Source organism: Stigmatopora argus, chromosome 1 (genome assembly GCF_051989625.1).
Source record: "Stigmatopora argus isolate UIUO_Sarg chromosome 1, RoL_Sarg_1.0, whole genome shotgun sequence".
In the NCBI taxonomy this organism is placed as follows: Eukaryota; Metazoa; Chordata; class Actinopteri; order Syngnathiformes; family Syngnathidae; genus Stigmatopora; species Stigmatopora argus.
The window spans coordinates 31,119,470-31,138,351 of record NC_135387.1 but is presented as its reverse complement, the minus strand read 5'-3'; the positions used below and the strand labels follow the sequence as shown (position 1 = coordinate 31,138,351).

Here is an 18,882-nt window from a genome sequence, read left to right as displayed (position 1 = left end):
CGCTCCAATTCTGACATTGGCGCTTACCTTGACAAGAGCGTCGTTTTCCGGCGGCGGTGACGGCGCAGGCTTGGCGCCATCTTGAGGTCGGAGGCAGCAGAAGAGCGCCCCCAAGAGGTCGCGGCTCTGCCGCGGCTGCTTCAGGGACCAGCGCTTTGGTCTCGGGCTCGAGATCGGCGCCCCTGAAAAATTCATAGTTGCTCAATTTGACATCAATTCCTCATCTATGCTAGGCTAGGCTAATTGTAGGCTAAATCACCCCTAGCTAGGAGCGATTGATTGGCTGTTGGCCGCCTTGCCATTGGCCGGGCCGTTGATTCGTTGCGATTTTCTTCCTTTTCCCAACCGCTTGCCCTCGCGAGGGTCGCGGGGGGTGCTGGAGCCGACCCCGGCTCACTATAGGCACCTGGCGGGGGACACCCTGAATCGTCGGCCAGCCAATCGCAGGGCAGAGACAACCCATCGCTCTTAGCTAGGGGCCATTTAGCCTCGAATTAGCCTAGCATGCTTGTTTTGAGGGTGTGGGATAGCATAGCATACCCAGAGAAAACCTGGGAGAACACGCAACCAATCAATGACCAGCTCTAATAGGATTAGTGATATTTTTGCTCAAAATGACTACGAAAGAAAGACAGATGAACAAAATTTGGTGGGCGGGTACGCGACGCGGGTGGTCCTGGTTAGCATTCCGCTATTCAGACGGCTAACTATATATAGTTTTAATAAAAAAATACACCCCACCAAAAATTAATAAATAATACACACCCCAAAATTAAAAAATAAATAAATAATACACACCCCCCAAAAATTAAAATAAATAAATGATACACCCCCCCAAAATTTTTAAAATAAATAATACACCCCCAAACAATTAAAAAATAAATAATTTAATACACCCCCAAAAATTAATAGATAAATAAATGATACACCCCCCCCAAAATTACAAATAAATAAGACACCTAAAAAAAATTACAAATAAGAGCCCCAAAAATTAATAGATAAATGATACACCCCCCAAAAATTAAAAATACATAAAACACACCTAAAAAATAAAAAAACAATACAGCCCGCAAAATTACAAAATAAATAAATGATACACCCCCCCAAAAATTTAAAAATTAATAATACATCCCCCCAAAAGAATTAAAAAATTAAATAAATGATACACCCCCCAAAAAATACAAATAAGTAAAACACACCTAAAAATTGAAAAATAAATACATAAATAATTCACCCCCCCAAGAAATGAATAAATTAATAAATAATACACCCCACCCCAAATAAATAAATCACACCCCCCAAAAATAATTAATAAATAAATAATATACCCACATTTTTTTAAAATAAATAAACAAAAAATACACCTGTAAAGTAGTTGAAGTAGTAGAAAAATAGCATTTTCCAACAGCAGCGTGATTTTTGCCGGTGTTATGTAAACACAGAAGCCCCCTTTTTGAGCCCCCCAAGTGCTCCAAACGAGATTGTTGTTTTGCCCCAAAACGGTCAGCAAGCCCCCCAAAATACACCCACTTGCCCCTCACTCCAAAAAAACCTCATCACGTCGTTTGAATCCAAGAAAGTGAACACAAAGGTTGTTTTCTTCCACATTAAATTCGCAAATTCAATTATTTTTAAGTACTTTGACTCACAAAGTTACTTTTTCTCCCTTTAAAGAGTTTAAGGTCGACGTTTTTGGTAGTTGATGAAACAACAAATATGTTTACATGGGAAAAACAGCCATTTAAAGTGATACACCTCCAGATTGGAATGGATTGGACGTCTCTCGACGTCAAAGGAAGCCCATTTTTTCATTTATGAACCACTTTGAACCATATTTAAAAGTTATTTTCCAACGTTATTGTGAATTAAACGGAAAAAAATTAAAATGGTGTTTGGTAGTGCTCGAGTTCAAACGCCTATCTCTGTCATTTAAATCATTCACGGACTAACTCGACGTTTCTGTGATTCGAACTATTAAAAGTACTCTTTTTTTTTTTCAAAACGACTCTTCAAATGGCTCAAACGTCAATCACCGCCAATGGCATTCATGTATTAACTTTCAAAAATGAGCTATGTTTACGTATTTTTTGCTTTGCAAATGCTAATAACCAATGTGTCAAGTTAGCGTCAAATCAGCTTCGCTTCCCTCCAAATTCAAACCAACTCCACTTCCGCCCATGTCCGAAACGCCTTGAAAAGCCCTATCCAACCCCGAAATAAATAAGAAAACATGTTTATTTTGAAAGCGGACGTGCTTCCTTCGTCCGCCTCGCGCTCTCAATGGCGGCCAACGAAAGCGAACGAAAGCACTTCCAACATTTTTCGTCGTCGTCGTGTAAACACTTCGAAGCTAGCTTACCTGTTTTAAGGCCCACTTGGACGTCTTCTTTACGCACTTGGGTGATGATAGAACTTTCCATCGGACAAGTCCGGAACCCCGAGAATCCTCAAATCCTGTCCGCGGCCGCTGACGTGCTCCCGTCATTAGCTTTGCCTTTTCTGGGTTGCTCTTCTCCCGAGCCGTCCGAAATGTCGTCGTCCCCGTCGCCTGGGTCGTCCTTTCTCGGCTTTCCGGTCGTTCTCCGACTCGTTGGCGACCAGTCGCTCCGTCCAAAGTCGGGCGTCCAATCCTCCTCACGACGACGACGACGACGCGGAGAGAGAAAATCCGCGACGGGCGACGGAACACGAAGGAAAACAAGCGAGGAAATGGGGCAAGGGTGGTCGGTTTCAAGGCGCCCCCGCGCCTTTACTATACACATAAACAAGGTCGCTCGGGGCCGCTTAAAACGGTCGGCTAGAAGCGGGAAATTTGGCGGGATGTTTCGGACTCGCATCCAAAACGAAGCCCGGAAGCTAAAAGTTGCTCATTTTGGTTTTTACTCGACCAAGCGACGCGTTGTTTTTCTACGGCGGGCGCTCGAAGGGTGCCCTGAAACCGACCACCGTTTTTGATTGGGCGAGGCGTGGCGAGGGGGGGCGTGGTTGAGGCATTCCTACCAGCGTTGCACGCGCCGCATTCCCGAGTGAGTGACAGACAGACATTTTTTTTTTTTTGCCGTACTTGCAAAACAAAACTGCCGAGATTTATTTTTTATGAAAAAAATCCATAATAGCGTGAAAAATATCCAAATATTAAAAAACAACCAAAATATGCCAATTGTTTCCCCCAAATGAGCAACAAAATACTCCACCCAAACCAGAAAATATACACCAAAAAACAAAATTTGCAATACAAATCACCCCCCCAAAAAACAACCAAAACATGCCAATTGTTTCCCCCAAATGAGCAACAAAATACTCCACCCAAACAAGAAAATCAACACTAAAAAACTAAATTTGCAAAACAAATCACCCCAAAAAGCCACCAAAACAAGAAAAAAATAAAACACCCAAAAGCTAAAAAAAAAATCACCCGAACAGGAAAAAGACCAAAAAAAAACAATTTAAAAAATTGGCAAAAGTGCAAGAAAAAAAGCCAACTGACCTCACAAAAAGCATCAAAAACAGAAAATATTTTTTTAAATGAGAAAAACTTCAAATAAACAAAAAACATCAAAACAGAAGACTCACAATCTCCCAAAAAACTGTCAAAAAATCACCCCAAAAATTGTCAGTTGCCCATAAAACTGCAAAAACAATTAGTGCAAAAAACAGGTACAACAAAAATATCCACACGGGGGTCACGTGGGGTGCTTGAGCACAATGAAACAGAAAACCAATCACACCAAGCGGGAATAAATTTTTACGATGTCATGCCAATTGTTTCCTCCAAATGAGCAACAAAATACTCCACTCAAACCAGAAAATCAACACCACAAAACAAAATTTGCAAAACAAATCACCCCCCCCCCAAAAGCCACAAAATCAAGAAAAAAATTCACCCAAAAGCTAAAAAAAAAAATCACCTGAACAGGAAAAAGAACAAAAAAAAAACAATTTAAAAAATTGGCAAAAAGCTAAGAAAAAAAGCACATTTCCTCGAACTGACCCCACAAAAAGCATCAACCCCCCCAATTTTTTTTTTAAATGACAAAAACTTCAAACATACAAGACAAAAATAAAACACCCAAAAGCTAAAAAAAATCGCCTAACAGGAAAAACAACAAAAAACAATTCAAAAAATTGAAAAATAATTGAAAATAAAATTGAAAATATTTTTTACATGAAAAAACTAATATACAAATTAATATACAAAATATAAATGTATGTAAATAAACAAAAACCATCAAAACAGAAGACTCACAATCTCCCAAAAAAGTGTCAAAAAACACCCCAAAAATTGTCAGTTGCCCCAAAACTGCAAAAACACAATAGTGCAAAAAAACAGGTACAACAAAAATATCCCCACGTGGGTCACATAGGGTGCTTAAGCATAACGAAACCGACAACCAATCACACCGAGCCGGAATCAATTCATACCATGTCACCAAAAATACGCATTTTGAGCCGGGACGTTTTAACCAAGAGAAATGGCCGCCTTTCACTGGCTGCTCGGTCACGTGCTTGTTTAGCGGGAAGGCAAGAGAGAAGGGCGGGGCCTTGGAGGGGGAGGGGGCGGGGCCGAGTCACCTCTATGGAAGTTTCCAGGAAAGCAGCCTCGCCTCATTGACAAAAACAAAAACACGCAGGGGCGGCGACGACGACGCTTACGTAACTTGGCCTCCATGACAGGAGAAGGGGGGAGAAAAGGGGGAGGGGCTAAGAGAGGAATTAAAAAAAAAAAAAAGATGCCCTCCGTCACCCCCTCTTCAGGAAAGCTGTTGCGCAATCTCACGCGGGAAAGGAAAACAAGTTCTCACAAAAGAGCAGTTTTTTTCCATTTTTAAACACAATTGGACAATATTTTTCTTCATAAAACTGCCATAGACTGTCAAGCTATTAAACGTGACCCTGCCTGGTTGCTCATTGTTAGCTCCAGCACCCCTGTGAACCCTCTTAGGATGAATAGCATGGATTAAATATGTTAATTTGTGAGAAAAGGGTGAATTAGAACCAATAAAAATATGTTTTTTTCATTGAAATATCCAGTTTTTGTGTTTTTTTCAGAGTTTAAAAACGAATTAATGTGTATTTAGTTATATTTTATATGGGAAAAATGATTTGAGATATGAGTAATTTGACATAAGAGCTCGGTCCCGGAACGCATTAAGCTTGTATGTCAAGGTATGAACCAATAAAAATGTTTTTTTCATTGTAATATACTGTTTTTGGTGTTTTTTTCAGAGTTTAAAAACGAATTAATGTGTATTTAGTTCATTTCTATGGGAAAAAATGATTTCAGATATGAGTAAATTGACATGAGCTCGGTCCCGACTAAGGTGTATATATATATATATATATATATATATATATATATATATATATATATATATATATATATATATATATATATATATACACAAGATATATTTCAGAAAAATTAATAACATTGCAAATAAAATACATTAAAAAGAGAATATTTACAGTCATTTTCCTCATTATTTATATTTTTCAAGATATAAACGAATGAACATTCACTGTTTTCCTTATAAAGAAAGATAAAATGTCATAAAAAGAATTAAAAATGATTCATTTTCAAGAAATAACGAGATGAAAAGTCACTTGTTCTCTGTCACTAATATTTAAAAATGAACAATAGGTTTATTCATTAATAAAGTGTACTTAGATTGTACTATATTCCCATTTTAGGCCACCAAGAAGTATTTGAATAGCGCTAAAAGTACTTTAAGTGACTTTTCAATTAATTCCGAATATTTTTATGAGTATTTGAGGATATTTCAGTCCATTTAGCAATTTTTGGAGTGATTTCCGGTATATTTCACGATATTTAATCACAGTTCAATCACTCTTAGCGATACAACGTTGTAAAAATGAACAATAGCTTTATTCATTAATAAAGTGTACTTAGATTGTACTATATTCACATTTTAGGCCACCAAGGAGTATTTGAGTAGCGCTAAAAGTACTTTAAGTGAGTATTCATCCAGTTAAGAGTATTTTTATGAGTATTTGAGGATATTTCAGTCCATTTAGCAATTTTTGGAGTGATTTCCGGGATATTTCACTATATTTAATCAAATTTCCATCACTGTTAGCGATACAATGTTAGCACTGCCCTCATGTGGACATAAGCAAAAGTGCAAGTTGGTTTTAAATGTTACACGAAAGACTATAAACATGACAGCGATACACGTATATCAAACGAAAGGAAATAAATACTACTTATCACTATAAAACGATAAAAAACTAACGTTCATTTGCTGCCATATCTCCTCCTTCAAAGTAATTAGACGCCACGGAATGATTCAATTCACGGTAAAAGCATAAAAAGAGATAAATGTCCCTACCAACATGGCCGCCGGGAGACAACGTTTCTGCCAAAGCAAGCCAATAGATTAATATTCAAATGAGGTCATAACTAGCTCTTCATTTATCGACAGTTAGCAAGAAGGCTGTTAGCAAATAAACACCCGGGACTGCCACTTCCGTCGCATTTTAAATGACGACAGAAGCGGAAAATAAACGGCTTTCCTTGTCCGTAGTGAGATGCTGTCAGGTCGGCCATCTTGCTCGGGTCAAAACTCCTCGTCAAAAGTCATAAGAAATCGCATCCGGGTGCTTTCAAAGTGTTTATTTTGGCAAGCACCATTCGAAACAGAGCAAATCGGTGTTCATGTCATGTGATAAATCAAATGATACACCCATGCAAACAAAAACAAAATCCCCGTGAAATGTACATACAATGCATTTATTGCAGAGAGATGATATCGTTTCCGGTTCCGCCCAACTCCACAAGTGTGCCCGAGTTACAAAATCAACGTCGAAGTAGAAAAGCAAAAGGACGCAAAAAAAAAAAAAAAAGAGTCTTCGAATGCGTCCCGATTGGCGAATGGAAAAAAAAAGAATCTGATTGGCTCGGGGAGCCTGTTCAAACCACGCCCACTTTGAGTCCGTCTCCCGCCTTTTCAGCTCGTCCAGAGTTGCTTTAAAAAAATGTCATTTTAGTTTAGCGCGCCGCCTCTCGGTCAAAGTGAGAATTGCAAACATATCAACGGCCCTTCGACTGTTTTCATTGGCTAACAGGTTTCACTCGTTGAATGCCATTGACGGCGATACACGTCCAATTCGTTTAGACAAGGAGGGATGGTTTACCTAAAATAAGGTTTAAAAAACACATTTTCCGCCCAAAAAATAAATATAAAATAATATTTAGTAAATTAAATCAATAAATACTTGGCAAAACATGTATTTTCAATGACATTAACATCAAACATTTTGAAACAACAATCCTTTTTAAAAATAAAAAAAATCTGTATAATAAATCATATCCAAATATTAAATAACCCGGTTTTTCCCTTTTTTTAAATAAAAAAAATCTGTATAATAAATCATATCCAAATATTAAATAACCCAGTTTTTCCCTTTTTTAAATAAAAAACATCTGTATAATAAATCATATCCAAATATTAAATAACCCAGTTTTTCCCTTTTTTAAATAAAAAAAATCTGTATAATAAATCACATCCAAATATTAAATAACCCAGTTTTTCCCTTTTTAAAAAATAAAAAAAATCTGTATAATAAATCATATCCAAATATTAAATAACCAGTTTTTCCCTTTAAAAAAAATCTGTATAATAAATCATATACAAATATTAAGTAACCCAGTTTTTCCCTTTTTTAAACAAAAAGTCATAAAAATACAATAAATCAAATATATAAAACAAAAGCAGTTTAAAATAAATAACATGTTAAAAATCCCCCTATAAATTAATAAAATCCCATTAATAATTTTACAAAAAAAACAATAATTTTACCATTAAAACTTTTTTTTACAGAAAAAAAAATCACTCTTCAACTAAAAAAATGACGTAACGTGAAACATTTTCAAACAAATAAGAAAATACATTCTAACAAAACTGTAAAGTTTTAAAAAATGGAAATAATTGTCCAGTATTGTCAAAAAAAAAACAAGTTTCCATTGACGACAAAGGACGACCAATCAATGAACTCCTTTCCCGATGGCTACAGTTTCATTCGGATTGGACGTCTATTGCCGTCAATAGCAGCCAATGGATTAACAGTAACTGACAATTAGACCAATAGACTTCGATTTCATTGGACGTTTATCGCTGTCAATGGCAACTAAATGACAAAAGTTGGATTAAAGCTGATCTGAGAAGAGGACAGTTGTTTTAGTTCTTCCTGAGTTGCTATTTTGATTTGATAAATCAATCCAAAAGCGACAGAAAAAAGGCGTCATCATGAAATTTCACCTTCATTAGTCTTCCTTCCTCAGACGCTTTAGCTCCACCCACAAAATAAATAAACAAATAGCTGTCAAGAGCTAGCAGGCACATTTTTGCTAGCATGCTAACCATTGGCCTACTATTCTCTTGTCGTCATTCTGTCAATAAATGCTAGATGACAAGCTAGCTAGCTCTTGTCGTCATTCTGTCAACAGGTGCTAGCTAGCTTGCTATCTATCACTTGTTGACAGAATGACGACAAGAGCTAGCTAGATGGCTAGTATCATTCTGTCGACATGTGCTAGCAAGCTAGCTCTGGTTGTCATTCTGTCGACATGTGCTAGCTAGCAAGCTAGCTCTTATCATCATTTTGTCGACATGTGCTAGCTAGCACATGTCATCATTCTGTCAGCATGTGCTAGGTAGCAAGCTATCTAGCAAGCTAGCTAGCTCTTGTCGCCATTCTGTCAACATGAGCTAGCTAGCAAGCTAGCTAGCTCATGTTGACAGAATGACAACAAGAGCTAGCTAGGTATTGTTGTCACTGTCAACATGTGCTAGCTAGCAAGCTAGCTAGCTCTTGTTGCCATTGTCAACGTGAGCTAGCTAGCAAGCTAGCACTAAAAAGCTCAACATGACCCTCCATTCTGGTTGCATGACTTTATAATAACAGAACATATTTTGGACAATATATTGAAAAAAAGTGACAAAAAAGGCTTCAAAATAAAATGATTCCTCCCACTAAGAAGCTCCACGCTTCTGCTAGCATGCTATTCATTGACTTTCTATTGCCTTGCTGCCATTTCGTCAACACGTGCTCGCTAGCTAGCGAGCTAACGCAATTCTGGTTGTGATGTAACGAGAAAATGTTCGTCCCTGGTGCTTTATTTTGGCTGTAAAAAGTAGGAAATGCTAAAGAAAAACTGGTTTTCTACATTTAAAATGACATTAGTAGTCATTTTTCAATTTTCAAATGCTGACTATTTCATAGCACCTTAAACTGTGCTATTAAAAAATAAAACCAAGAGCAAATTTTGAAACCAAAACACTAAAAAAACGACATAAAATGCTTGACCATGAAATAAACAAGGGAAGATAATGTCCCACCCACCCAGAAAAAAGGTGTTAGCATGCTATCCTTAGAGGCGCTAATTTCTTGTTGCCACAGAGCTTGCTAGCTAGCTAGCACACGGCTAATTGTGGTTGTGATGGCACCAAGAGAAAAAGGCAGGAATTCCCTGATGTGTTGTTTTGGCTGCAAATAACAAGGAAATGCTAAAAGGCAAAATTGGTTTCCCACATTTTCATTGGATCGCGTGCTCGCCATTTTGTAGCGCCTCCAACTGTGCTATGAAATATGACAGGAAGTGACTTTAAAATCATAGCAGAACACAAAAGTGTTGAAAAATGACCCAAAAAGGCTCAATCATGAAATCAGACAGGAAATAGTTTTCCTTCTTGGCCCCGCCCACAAAAAAAACAGGCGTATGCTCCACCCAGAATGAGCTGCTAACATGCTATCCATAGATGCGCTACTTTTGTTGTCGTTCTGTCAAAATGTGCTAGCTAGCTGGCTAGCACAGAGCATATTTTGAACACAAAATGATTGAAAAAAAGTGACAAAAAGCCTTCTTTGCCCCGCCCATTAAAAAAACAGAAGATGTTTCACCTAGGATTAGCTGCTAGCATGCTAGCCATGGAAAAACTACTCTCTTGTTGCCTTTTAGTCAAAATGTGCTTGCTAGCTAGCTAGCTAGCTTTAAACACAAAACCATTGAAAGAGTGACAAAATGTGCTTGCTAGCTAGATAGCTAGCTAGCTAATTATTTTAAACACAAAACTATAAAAAGATGGAAAATAGTTTTCCTTCTTGGCCCCGCCCATTAAATAAAACATAAGAGTATGTTCCAGCTAGGATTAGCTGCTAGCATGCTAGCTAGTTATTTTAAACATAAAACCATGGAAAACGTGACAAAAATGGTTGAATCATGAAAGCAGATTGAAAATAGTTTTCCTTGTTGGCACCGCCCATTAAATAAAACCGAAGTGTAGGATTAGCTGCTAGCATGCTAGCCTTAGACACGCTACTCTCTTGTTGCCTTTTAGTCAAAATGTGCTTGCTAGCTAGCTAGCTTTAAACACAAAACCATTGAAAGAGTGACAAAATGTACTTGCTAGCTAGCTAGTTATTTTAAACACAATACCATTGAAAAAAGTGACAAAATGAAATAAGATTAAAAATTGTTTTCCTTCTTGGCCCCGCCCTCCAAAGAATTAGCTGCTAGCATGCTAGCCATAGACATTCTACTCTGTTGCCTTTTAGTCAAAATGTGCTGGCTAGCTAACTAGCTTTAAACACAAAACCATTGAAAAAGTGACGAAATGTGCTAGCTAGCTAGCAAGCTAGTTATTTTAAACACAATACCATTGACAAAAAGCTTGAATGAAATAAGATCGAAAATAGTTTTCCTTCTTGGCTCTGCCCACCAAAGAATTAGCTGCTAGCATGCTAGCCATAGACAGTCTACTCTTTTTGCCTTCTAGTCAAAATGTGCTTGCTAGCTAGCTAGCTTTAAACACAAAACCATTGAAAAAAGTGACAAAAAAGGCCAAATCATAAAAACAGATCAGAAATAGTTTTCTTCTTGGCCCCGCCCACTAAAAACAGAAGCCTACGCTCCACCCAGCTGCTAGCATGTTTCCTTCAACGTGTTCTCGCTAGCTAGCGCGGCGCTAGAAAGCAACCACCGAATAAAAAAATATAAATAAATAAAAATAGCGAATAGCGATCCTCAATTGAAAAAAAAAAAGTGGGCGTTCCTTTAGCGTTGGCAGGAAAAAAACAGGAAATGACATGTTTGTTATTTTGGGTCACACTCACCACATCGTAGCACCTTTGATGTTAAAAAAAAACGTGATGTTTTTAACGTTTTTTGTTGTTTTTTTAAAGCAACTCCGGCGCGCCACGGAACGTCTTGAAAAATGGCGGCGAGGAGTTCCCCCTGAAAAAGAGGGCGGGCGTTATACGGTGGTGACCCTCATGACCACCTCGCGGTTGGAGGCGGAGCCTAGACGGGGGCGCTGTGGCCTGAGCCGGTCCAGCACGTGCAAGACGGTGTAGCCGCAACGCCGGTGCAGGAGAGTCCTGAGCCTGCGGCCCCGCCTCCCCGCCGCGGGGGCGCCGCGGGGGGTCCCGCGGGCGGCCTGCCGGGTGCCCGCGTCCCCCGGGTCCTTGGACTTGTCGTAGTTGAGAACCTTCCACTGCTGGTTGACGGCCTGCCAGCGCTTGAAGATGCGGTAGACCGACGAGCCCTCGTGGATGATCAGACCTGCCGTGGAAACGGTCACTGGTTTTTATGGAAATTTGATATAAAAAGATGATTTTTTTTTATGGTTGGACTGGATGGATGGTGGTCCTTCTCACCCACCTATGCAGACGATGTCCATGAAGCCGTACATGCCGTAGCAGATCTGGAAGAGCAGGTCCTGGCGTTGCCATTTGGCCGAGGGGCTGAGGGAGGACCAGACCAGCCAGGAGATGCTGGCCATTAGGAAGAGAGAGCCCAGGACGATGGCTGCGATCTGGACCTTCTCGATTACTGTCAGGGAGATGGCCTGCCACTGACAAGAGCAAAATGATTAGTCCTCAAAGTTGATGCGTTGAGATTTAATTAAAATCACAATTTTATTTCTTCATTTAGGATTAGCATTCTAGTGAAAACATGTTTAAAAAAAATAAAAAAAATATTTGCCTCTACCAACATGGCCGCCGTGTGGCAACGTTCCCATCAAAGTCAATGGGTTGAGATTCAACTAAAGGATTAGCATTCTAGTGAAAGCATGTTTGAAAAAAAATTGCCTCTACCAACATGGCCGCCCTGTGGCAACGTTCCCATCAACGTCGGTGCGTTGACATTCAATTAAAATCACAATTTTACTTCTTCATTTAGGATTAGCATTCTAGTGAAAGCATGTTTGTAAAAAAATAAAATAAAATAACAAAAAGTTCCCTGCCTCTACCAACATGGCCTTTTCTTCATTTTGGATTAGCATTCTTGTGAAAGGATGAAAAACAAAAACAAAAAAAAACCTCCTTGCCTCTACCAACATGGCCACCCTGAGGAGACGTTCCCATCAAAGTTAATGAGTTGACATTCAAATAAAATCACAAGGATTAAAAAATGTTACAAAAAAAATCTTGTTGCCTCTACCAACATGGCTGCCCAGAGAAGACGTTCCCATCAGTCAATGGATTTAGGTTTAGCATTCTGGCATTCAGTATTGGCCTTCCATTAAATGCATACAAAAACCATTTAAAAAAAAAATCAACAAAAACTTTCCTTGCCTCTACCAATATGGCCGCCCTGTGGCAATGTTCCAATCAAAGTCAATGCGCTTACATTCAACTAAAATTACATGCTTCTTCCTTTAGCATTCAAGCGAAAGCATGAAAATAACAAATTAACATAAAATAACTTTCCTTGCCTCTACCAACATGGCCGCCCTGCGGGGGACGTACCCATCAAAGTCAATGCAATTAGGAGTAGCATTCGAACATTCGGAATTGGTCTTCTAGTGAAAGCATGGAGAAAAACAAACAAACAAAAAAAACTTTCCTTGCCTCTACCAACATGGCCGCCCTGTCGAGCCATTCATTCCCATCAAAGTAAGATTTCATTGCCGTCAAGGGGAGCCCATTTCACGGACAGAGGACGCTAGATTCATTTTGTTCCGTGGATACGGGCCCTTTGTCTCCCCGCCTGTCGCCATGGCAACAGCCGTCCGGCTCCACCAATGGGAGAGCCGCACGCCTGCTCCTTCTCTGTACAAACATGGCTTCTCTCTCTCTCTCTCTCTCTCTTTCTCCCTCCCGACCCGAAACGTAAATTTCACGCCGACAGACGGGGGACTTGAGCCCCCGCCCCCAACAGTCGTCTGGGGAAAAGGCTTTTTTTTGATTGGCCGTCGCGACACAAATGACTTCCTGGTCCCCGTTTCTGCCTAGCAGCCAGTCACCACACAAACGTGACGTCAGCAACAAAAGGAGGGAAAAAATGTCTTGTTATGTTTACGAGTTTTGATATACGGATAGGTAAACAATTAGCTTTTTGGATCAAACCATTCTCATTGTTCCAGGGGTGGGCGCCTAAAATTGCAACACTCAACGCAACACTTTTTAATATATTTTTTTGTAAAACATTCAAATATTGATTGCCCCTCTATCTATTGTTTTATATACCAAACAAGACATCCGCCATTGTTGTTTTAACCTCACTAGGCGGCGCCATCTCGTTCGAAGCCGAGAACTCGTTTTAAATCAGTGTTGGGTTGCCAGTTTTGAGAAAATGGCCCCTCGCCTTTTGTTGCCAGTTTCAAGAACATCCTGCTTAAAAAGTGAGATTCAAATGGGCACCATTTTGGTATAGTACATCAACATAAACAAAACAAAACCAGTGTTTTGAATGTAAACAAAGAATCCCGCCAAAAAGCGGACTGATCCAAGTTAGGACGGTGGCAACATGAACGCTTTTTCTCGTACACTGCATGAAAAAACAGGCCAAATGGATTTGATTTGTTTATATACCCTTCTTTTTAGGGGGACATGTTGCGGGCTGAAAAGATTTGGGTGGCTATTCGCAAGAAAACCTTCATACTTGAGGTCGTAACTCACAAAAAGCCAAAACGGGGGAACAACAACACCAGCATTTTGAATGTAAACAAAGAATCCCGCCAAAAAAATGGACTGATCCATTAAAGCGGACCAAGTTATGAAGAGCACGAGGACAGACCAGTTTTGTTGCCAGTTTCAAGAAAATCCTGCTTAAAAAGTGAGATTCAAATGGGCACCATTTTGGTATAGTAAGTCAACATAAACAAACGTAACCAGCGTTTTGAATGTAAACAAAGAATCCCGCCAAAAAAACGGACTGATCCATTAAAACGGACCAAGTTATGAAGCCATGTTGGGGCTGGAAAGATTTGAATTGGTTCGTCCCAAGAGAAATTCTTGTGGACGCAAAAAGGCGGGAAAATGCATTACAAGGGGCAGCATTTTGAATGTAAACAAAGAATCCCGCCAAAAAATGGACTGTTCCAATAAAACGGACCGAGTTATGAAGAGAACGAGGACTATGTGAACGCTCCGCCTTGTACGCCGCATGACCAAACAAAAAATGTGTTATATAGCCAATGGAATTGATTTGTTTATATCTATTGTTAGTTTTGACTCTTCTTTTTAGGCGGCCATGTTGGGGCTGGAAAGATTTGGAATGGTTTGTTCCAAGAGAAACTCTTGTGGACGCAAAAAGGCGGGAAAATGCAGAACAACAACAGCGTTTTGAATGTAAACAAAGAATCCCACCGAAAAAACGGACTGATCCATTAAAACTGGACACGAGGTGGGGAGGCCATAACTGGGTTAGGAGGCTTTTTGGTGGACTAGTTTGGACGGCGCGTTAGTTAGGCGGGTTAGTTAGTACCTGCAGGGGGTTTTTGGTGCTGATGGCCAGAACCTGGTACTTGAAGTAGCAGAGCTCGCAGCTCCAGGACCCCCGTTCGCTGATCCAGCGAATCAGGCACGGCTGGTGGGTGCAGCGCACCGAGCCGTCGCAGCGGCATGGGCTCAGTAGCTCCCCCTGGATGTCACCATAGGAATTACAACAAAGTTTAGTCTTTCACATAAAATGGGGGATGGGATCTACTTCTACTTGTTTAAAAACGTCAAAAAAAATTATTGTTAAAAATAGATTTTTTGTGGATTTTTTATTTTATTTTACGCAAATACAGCAAATATTTGACACATTGAATTTTTTTTTAAAAATGTCAATAAGGTCAATAATCTTTTAAAATCATCTTTGTTGATGGGGTATTTACATAAAAAAATATTGATAAGTTATCTCATTTTGATTCATAAAAATGTATTTTTTTTAATTCAAAAGTAAATAGTTTTTTTTTTATTATTAAAAGCAAATAATTTACATTTATTTTATAAGAGTTATTTTAAATGTGAAAAAAATACCATAGAAAGAGATATTTGTATTAATTAATGTTGAAAAAATATTGATATTTATTAGTTTTTTATCTTTGGGATTCATTTACATGTAAATTTAATTGATTTTGTATTATAAAAACTTATTTTAACGATTTTATTCAATAGAAAAAACAATTTTTTCCTATAGAAAGAGATTTTTTTATCAATTAATGTTGAAAAAATATTGATATTTATTTGTTTTTTATCTTTGGGATTCATTTACATGTAAATTTAATTGATTTTTTTGCATATTTTTGTAATATAAAAACATATTTTAACGATTTAATTAATTAGAAAAACATTTTTCTCCTTTTAATTCAATTTATTATAGTTCTTTTGTTATAAAAATGATTTAAAAATATATTATCAATAATAAACATCATATTAAATATATTTTTCAATAATTTTTTTTGCGTATTTTTGCAATACAAAAACTTATTTTAATGATTTTATTCAATAGAAAAAACAATTTTCTCCTTTTAATTCAATTTATTATAGTTCTTTTGTTATTAAAAATGATTTTAAAATATATTATCAATAACAAACATCATATTAAATATTTTTTTCAATTTTTTTTTGCATATTTTTGCAATATAAAAACATATCTTAACGATTTTATTCATTAGTAAAACATTTTTCTCCTTTTAATTAAATTTATTATAGTTCTTTTGTTATAAAAATGATTTAAAAATATATTATCAATAATAAACATCCTATTAAATATATTTTTCAATAAAAAAAAATTGCATATTTTTGCAATATAAAAACTTATTTTAATGATTTTATTCAATAGAAAAAACAATTTTCTCCTTTTAATTCAATTTATTATACTTCTTTTGTTATTAAAATGATTTAAAAATATATTATCAATAATAAACATCATATTAAATATTTTTTCAATTAAAAACTTTCATGAAATTATAATTGACAAGCCCCCCAAAAAATAATTTGAATTCAATTTCCTTTAAAGAAAATGAAGATAATAATTGGACTCTTGGCCTTAATCAACTTGCGTAAAATTGCGCTCTCTCTTATGACTCATAAATAATAAACAAATTCACACAAACATGAAGTAATATGACAAGTTGGCCGCAAGGGGGAAAATGATTTTTTTTTACCCCCTGCTCGTCCCTATTTGGATCTTTTTTTGTCTTTTTCATCTTTCCAAAAATAGAAATGTGACCAATTTTGGTATGCTTTTTAAAAAAAAAAATCATAATAAAAAGAATACTCTTCTAAAATATTATTATCTATAGTCGATAACAAATCATCTCATCAATGGCCGCCAAAACGCAACTTTCAGCCCAAATCCACAGCAAATGATGACTTTCTATTGATATCATTTCCGGTTGGTGTGATGTCACTTCCTGTTCGCATCATATCACTTTTGTTGCTATGAGAGAATGTCCAGTTGATTTTGGGACACTTCCTGTTCATTTTAGGGCTTTTCTCAGTCACTTCCGGTTGTTAATGAGTCACTTCCTGTTCATTTTAGGGCTTTTCTTAGTCACTTCCTGTTGTTGATGAGTCACTTCCTGTTCATTTTGGGGCATTTCAGGGTCCGTTCCTATTTGTTTTGAGGTATTTTGGGTTCACTCCTTTTTGGTATTACATCACTTCCTGTTGATATTGGGTAATTTCCGGTTTCCTTTCTATTGTTATCAGATCACATTCTGTTGATATTGGGGCATTTCTGGGTCACTTCCTGTTGATATGTGTCACTTCCTATTGATTTTGGGTGGAATTGTGATTATGGGTCATTTTGATGTCACTTCCTGTTGATACTGAAGCATTTTTGGTCACTTCCTGTTGATAATGAAGCCTTTTGGGTCACTTCCTGTTGATAATGATGGCTTTTGGGTCACTTCCGGTTGATAATAATGGCTTTTGGGTCACTTCCGGTTGATAATAATGGCTTTTGGGTCACTTCCTGTTGATATTGAAGCCTTTTGGGTCACTTCCTGTTGATATTGAAGCCTTTTGGGTCACTTCCTGTTATTGAACCCTTATAGGTCACTTCCTGTTGATCTTGAAGCTTTTTGGGTCACTTCCTGTTATTGAACCCTTATAGGTCACTTCCTGTTGATTTATGAGTGTTGCAGGATGAACTTTGTGAGTTCATTTTGCCGCCAACCCTCCCATCCCACTGGAAATGAATCTAAGGTTTGGGGCAGCCCATTAAAACGCACCTGTCCGACAGGCGTTGCTTCGGCGGCGGATTGGGGCACCTTACCTGCTCGAGACCTTGGAAGCAGATCCTGCACTGGGGGGACCGGAGGCTGCTGGCACTGCTGGCCAGGGACACGGCATCCAGTCCTTGCACCTTGGGTACCTTGGACACCTTGTCATCCAGGGCCAGAGGCCCTCTGGGACGCGGATCGCTGCCGTAGTAGTCGTCGTCGTCCTCGTCGTCGACGCAGTCGTTGTCGCCGTCGCGAGTTCGGCAGTCGACCAGGGCCGGCCATCCGCAACCGTGTCCGTCGCGCGGTCGACAGTCGACTAAGGCCGGCCAGCCGCAACCGTCGCCGTCTCGCCCCCTGTCGGCGGCGGCTTGGGCGGCGGCGGCATCGGCGTCGGCGTCGGGGCGCCTCGAGTCGGTTCGCATCAACACCAGCACCTTGAGTTCATTGAGAAACATGCGGATCCGATATTTGAACATGTTGGGCCGCGGCAGTGGTGGCGACACAGGCGGCGGCGACGGCGGAGGAGGATCCGACTCCTTCCTCGCCTCGCACGTCCAGACGCGGCCGTGAGCCAAAGTCAAAACGTTCACTCGTCACAAACACGCCGGGCCGACCACTCGCATCCTTCCGGGGGACTCGCGAGAAGAAAAAGAGGAGTAACAAAGCGAGCGCGAGAGCCTCGTCGTCGTCGTCGACGTCGAGGAGGCCGGCCTACATGATGTTTGGCTAGCCGGAGCACAAGACGACGACAGCGGCGAAGGCGGAGGTGATGGTGGTGGTGGAGAAGAAGAAGGAGGAGGAGGACGGCGACTCGACACGGCGGCACCGCGACGACGACTCGCCGTCCACACGTTCAAGCTCGCCGGTTGTCATAATCCGGGGCGAGAACGAGACCGGGGCGCCTGCGCTTGCCTCTCATTCCGGCTGGGCGCGAGGGGCGTCCGGAGAGGTGGAAAATGCCGTCATTTGCATTTTCCTCCGGCAGCCGCCGACGACGACGACGAAAACAAGCCGTTAGCTGGCTGGCTGGCTGAGTGGCGCGAAAACTGGGCTGGGTCGAACCAACTTGCTAGCCGCTTGCTCTCGTCCAAAATAAGGCGGTCCCCCTTTTTTTTTTCCTTCCCCTTCTCCGCCTTCGGCTTGCTCGGCGTTGACGTCCGCAAGGGAGGCGTCGGTCGGTCGGTCACGGGCGGCTAGAGCGACGGGCGCATCGGTGCTGCTGATTGGGATGCCGAGGCTCGTTCACCCCCAACTCCCCCCCGCCCTCCTCACTCGCTCGATCGCTTGCTCCTCAGGCAGACACTTCCGGAAACAGCCTCTCTCTCTCTCCCACCCCTGCTCACACGCTCTTATTTTGTCATGCTCTTTATCTTTTAACCCCATTTCGGTTCCTTTGCTCAGCATTTTTTGGGTCAAA

General features: G+C 39.7%; 2 protein-coding genes across 2 annotated transcripts in view; both read right to left on the bottom strand.

Annotated features, from left to right (window-relative positions):
• The window catches only part of LOC144086902 (carboxy-terminal domain RNA polymerase II polypeptide A small phosphatase 2-like), a 10,247-nt gene extending 5,014 nt beyond the window's left edge, over positions 1-5,233 (bottom strand). The window contains exons 1-2 of the mRNA XM_077617081.1: positions 2,360-5,233; positions 28-182 (exon numbers count right to left, since the gene is read on the bottom strand). Coding sequence (XP_077473207.1) covers positions 28-182; positions 2,360-2,420 — 216 coding nt within the window. The 5' untranslated portion in view covers positions 2,421-5,233. The remainder of the gene's footprint in view (positions 1-27; positions 183-2,359) is intronic.
• Positions 5,234-6,619: 1,386 nt separating this feature from the next.
• On the bottom strand, positions 6,620-18,463 carry marchf9 (membrane-associated ring finger (C3HC4) 9). Its single transcript, XM_077617068.1, has 4 exons — positions 17,516-18,463; positions 14,732-14,887; positions 11,681-11,873; positions 6,620-11,581 (listed from the first exon to the last, which is right to left on the bottom strand). Exons 1-4 carry the CDS (start codon positions 17,939-17,941, stop codon positions 11,274-11,276), a joined length of 1,083 nt encoding a protein of 360 aa, XP_077473194.1. The 5' UTR covers positions 17,942-18,463; the 3' UTR covers positions 6,620-11,273.
• Between the last annotated feature and the right edge of the window lie 419 nt (positions 18,464-18,882).

Bases quoted from the DNA above. Each gene is read 5' to 3' on its own strand.
- marchf9 (XM_077617068.1), bottom strand. From the start codon at position 17,941: ATGTTCAAATATCGGATCCGCATGTTTCTCAATGAACTCAAGGTGCTG. The intron at 14,888-17,515 runs GTAAGGTGCCCC...GGTGACATCCAG, and splicing joins GCTTCCAAGGTCTCGAGCAG to GGGGAGCTACTGAGCCCATG. The intron at 11,874-14,731 runs GTACTAACTAAC...TGCTCTTGTCAG, and splicing joins GCACCAAAAACCCCCTGCAG to TGGCAGGCCATCTCCCTGAC.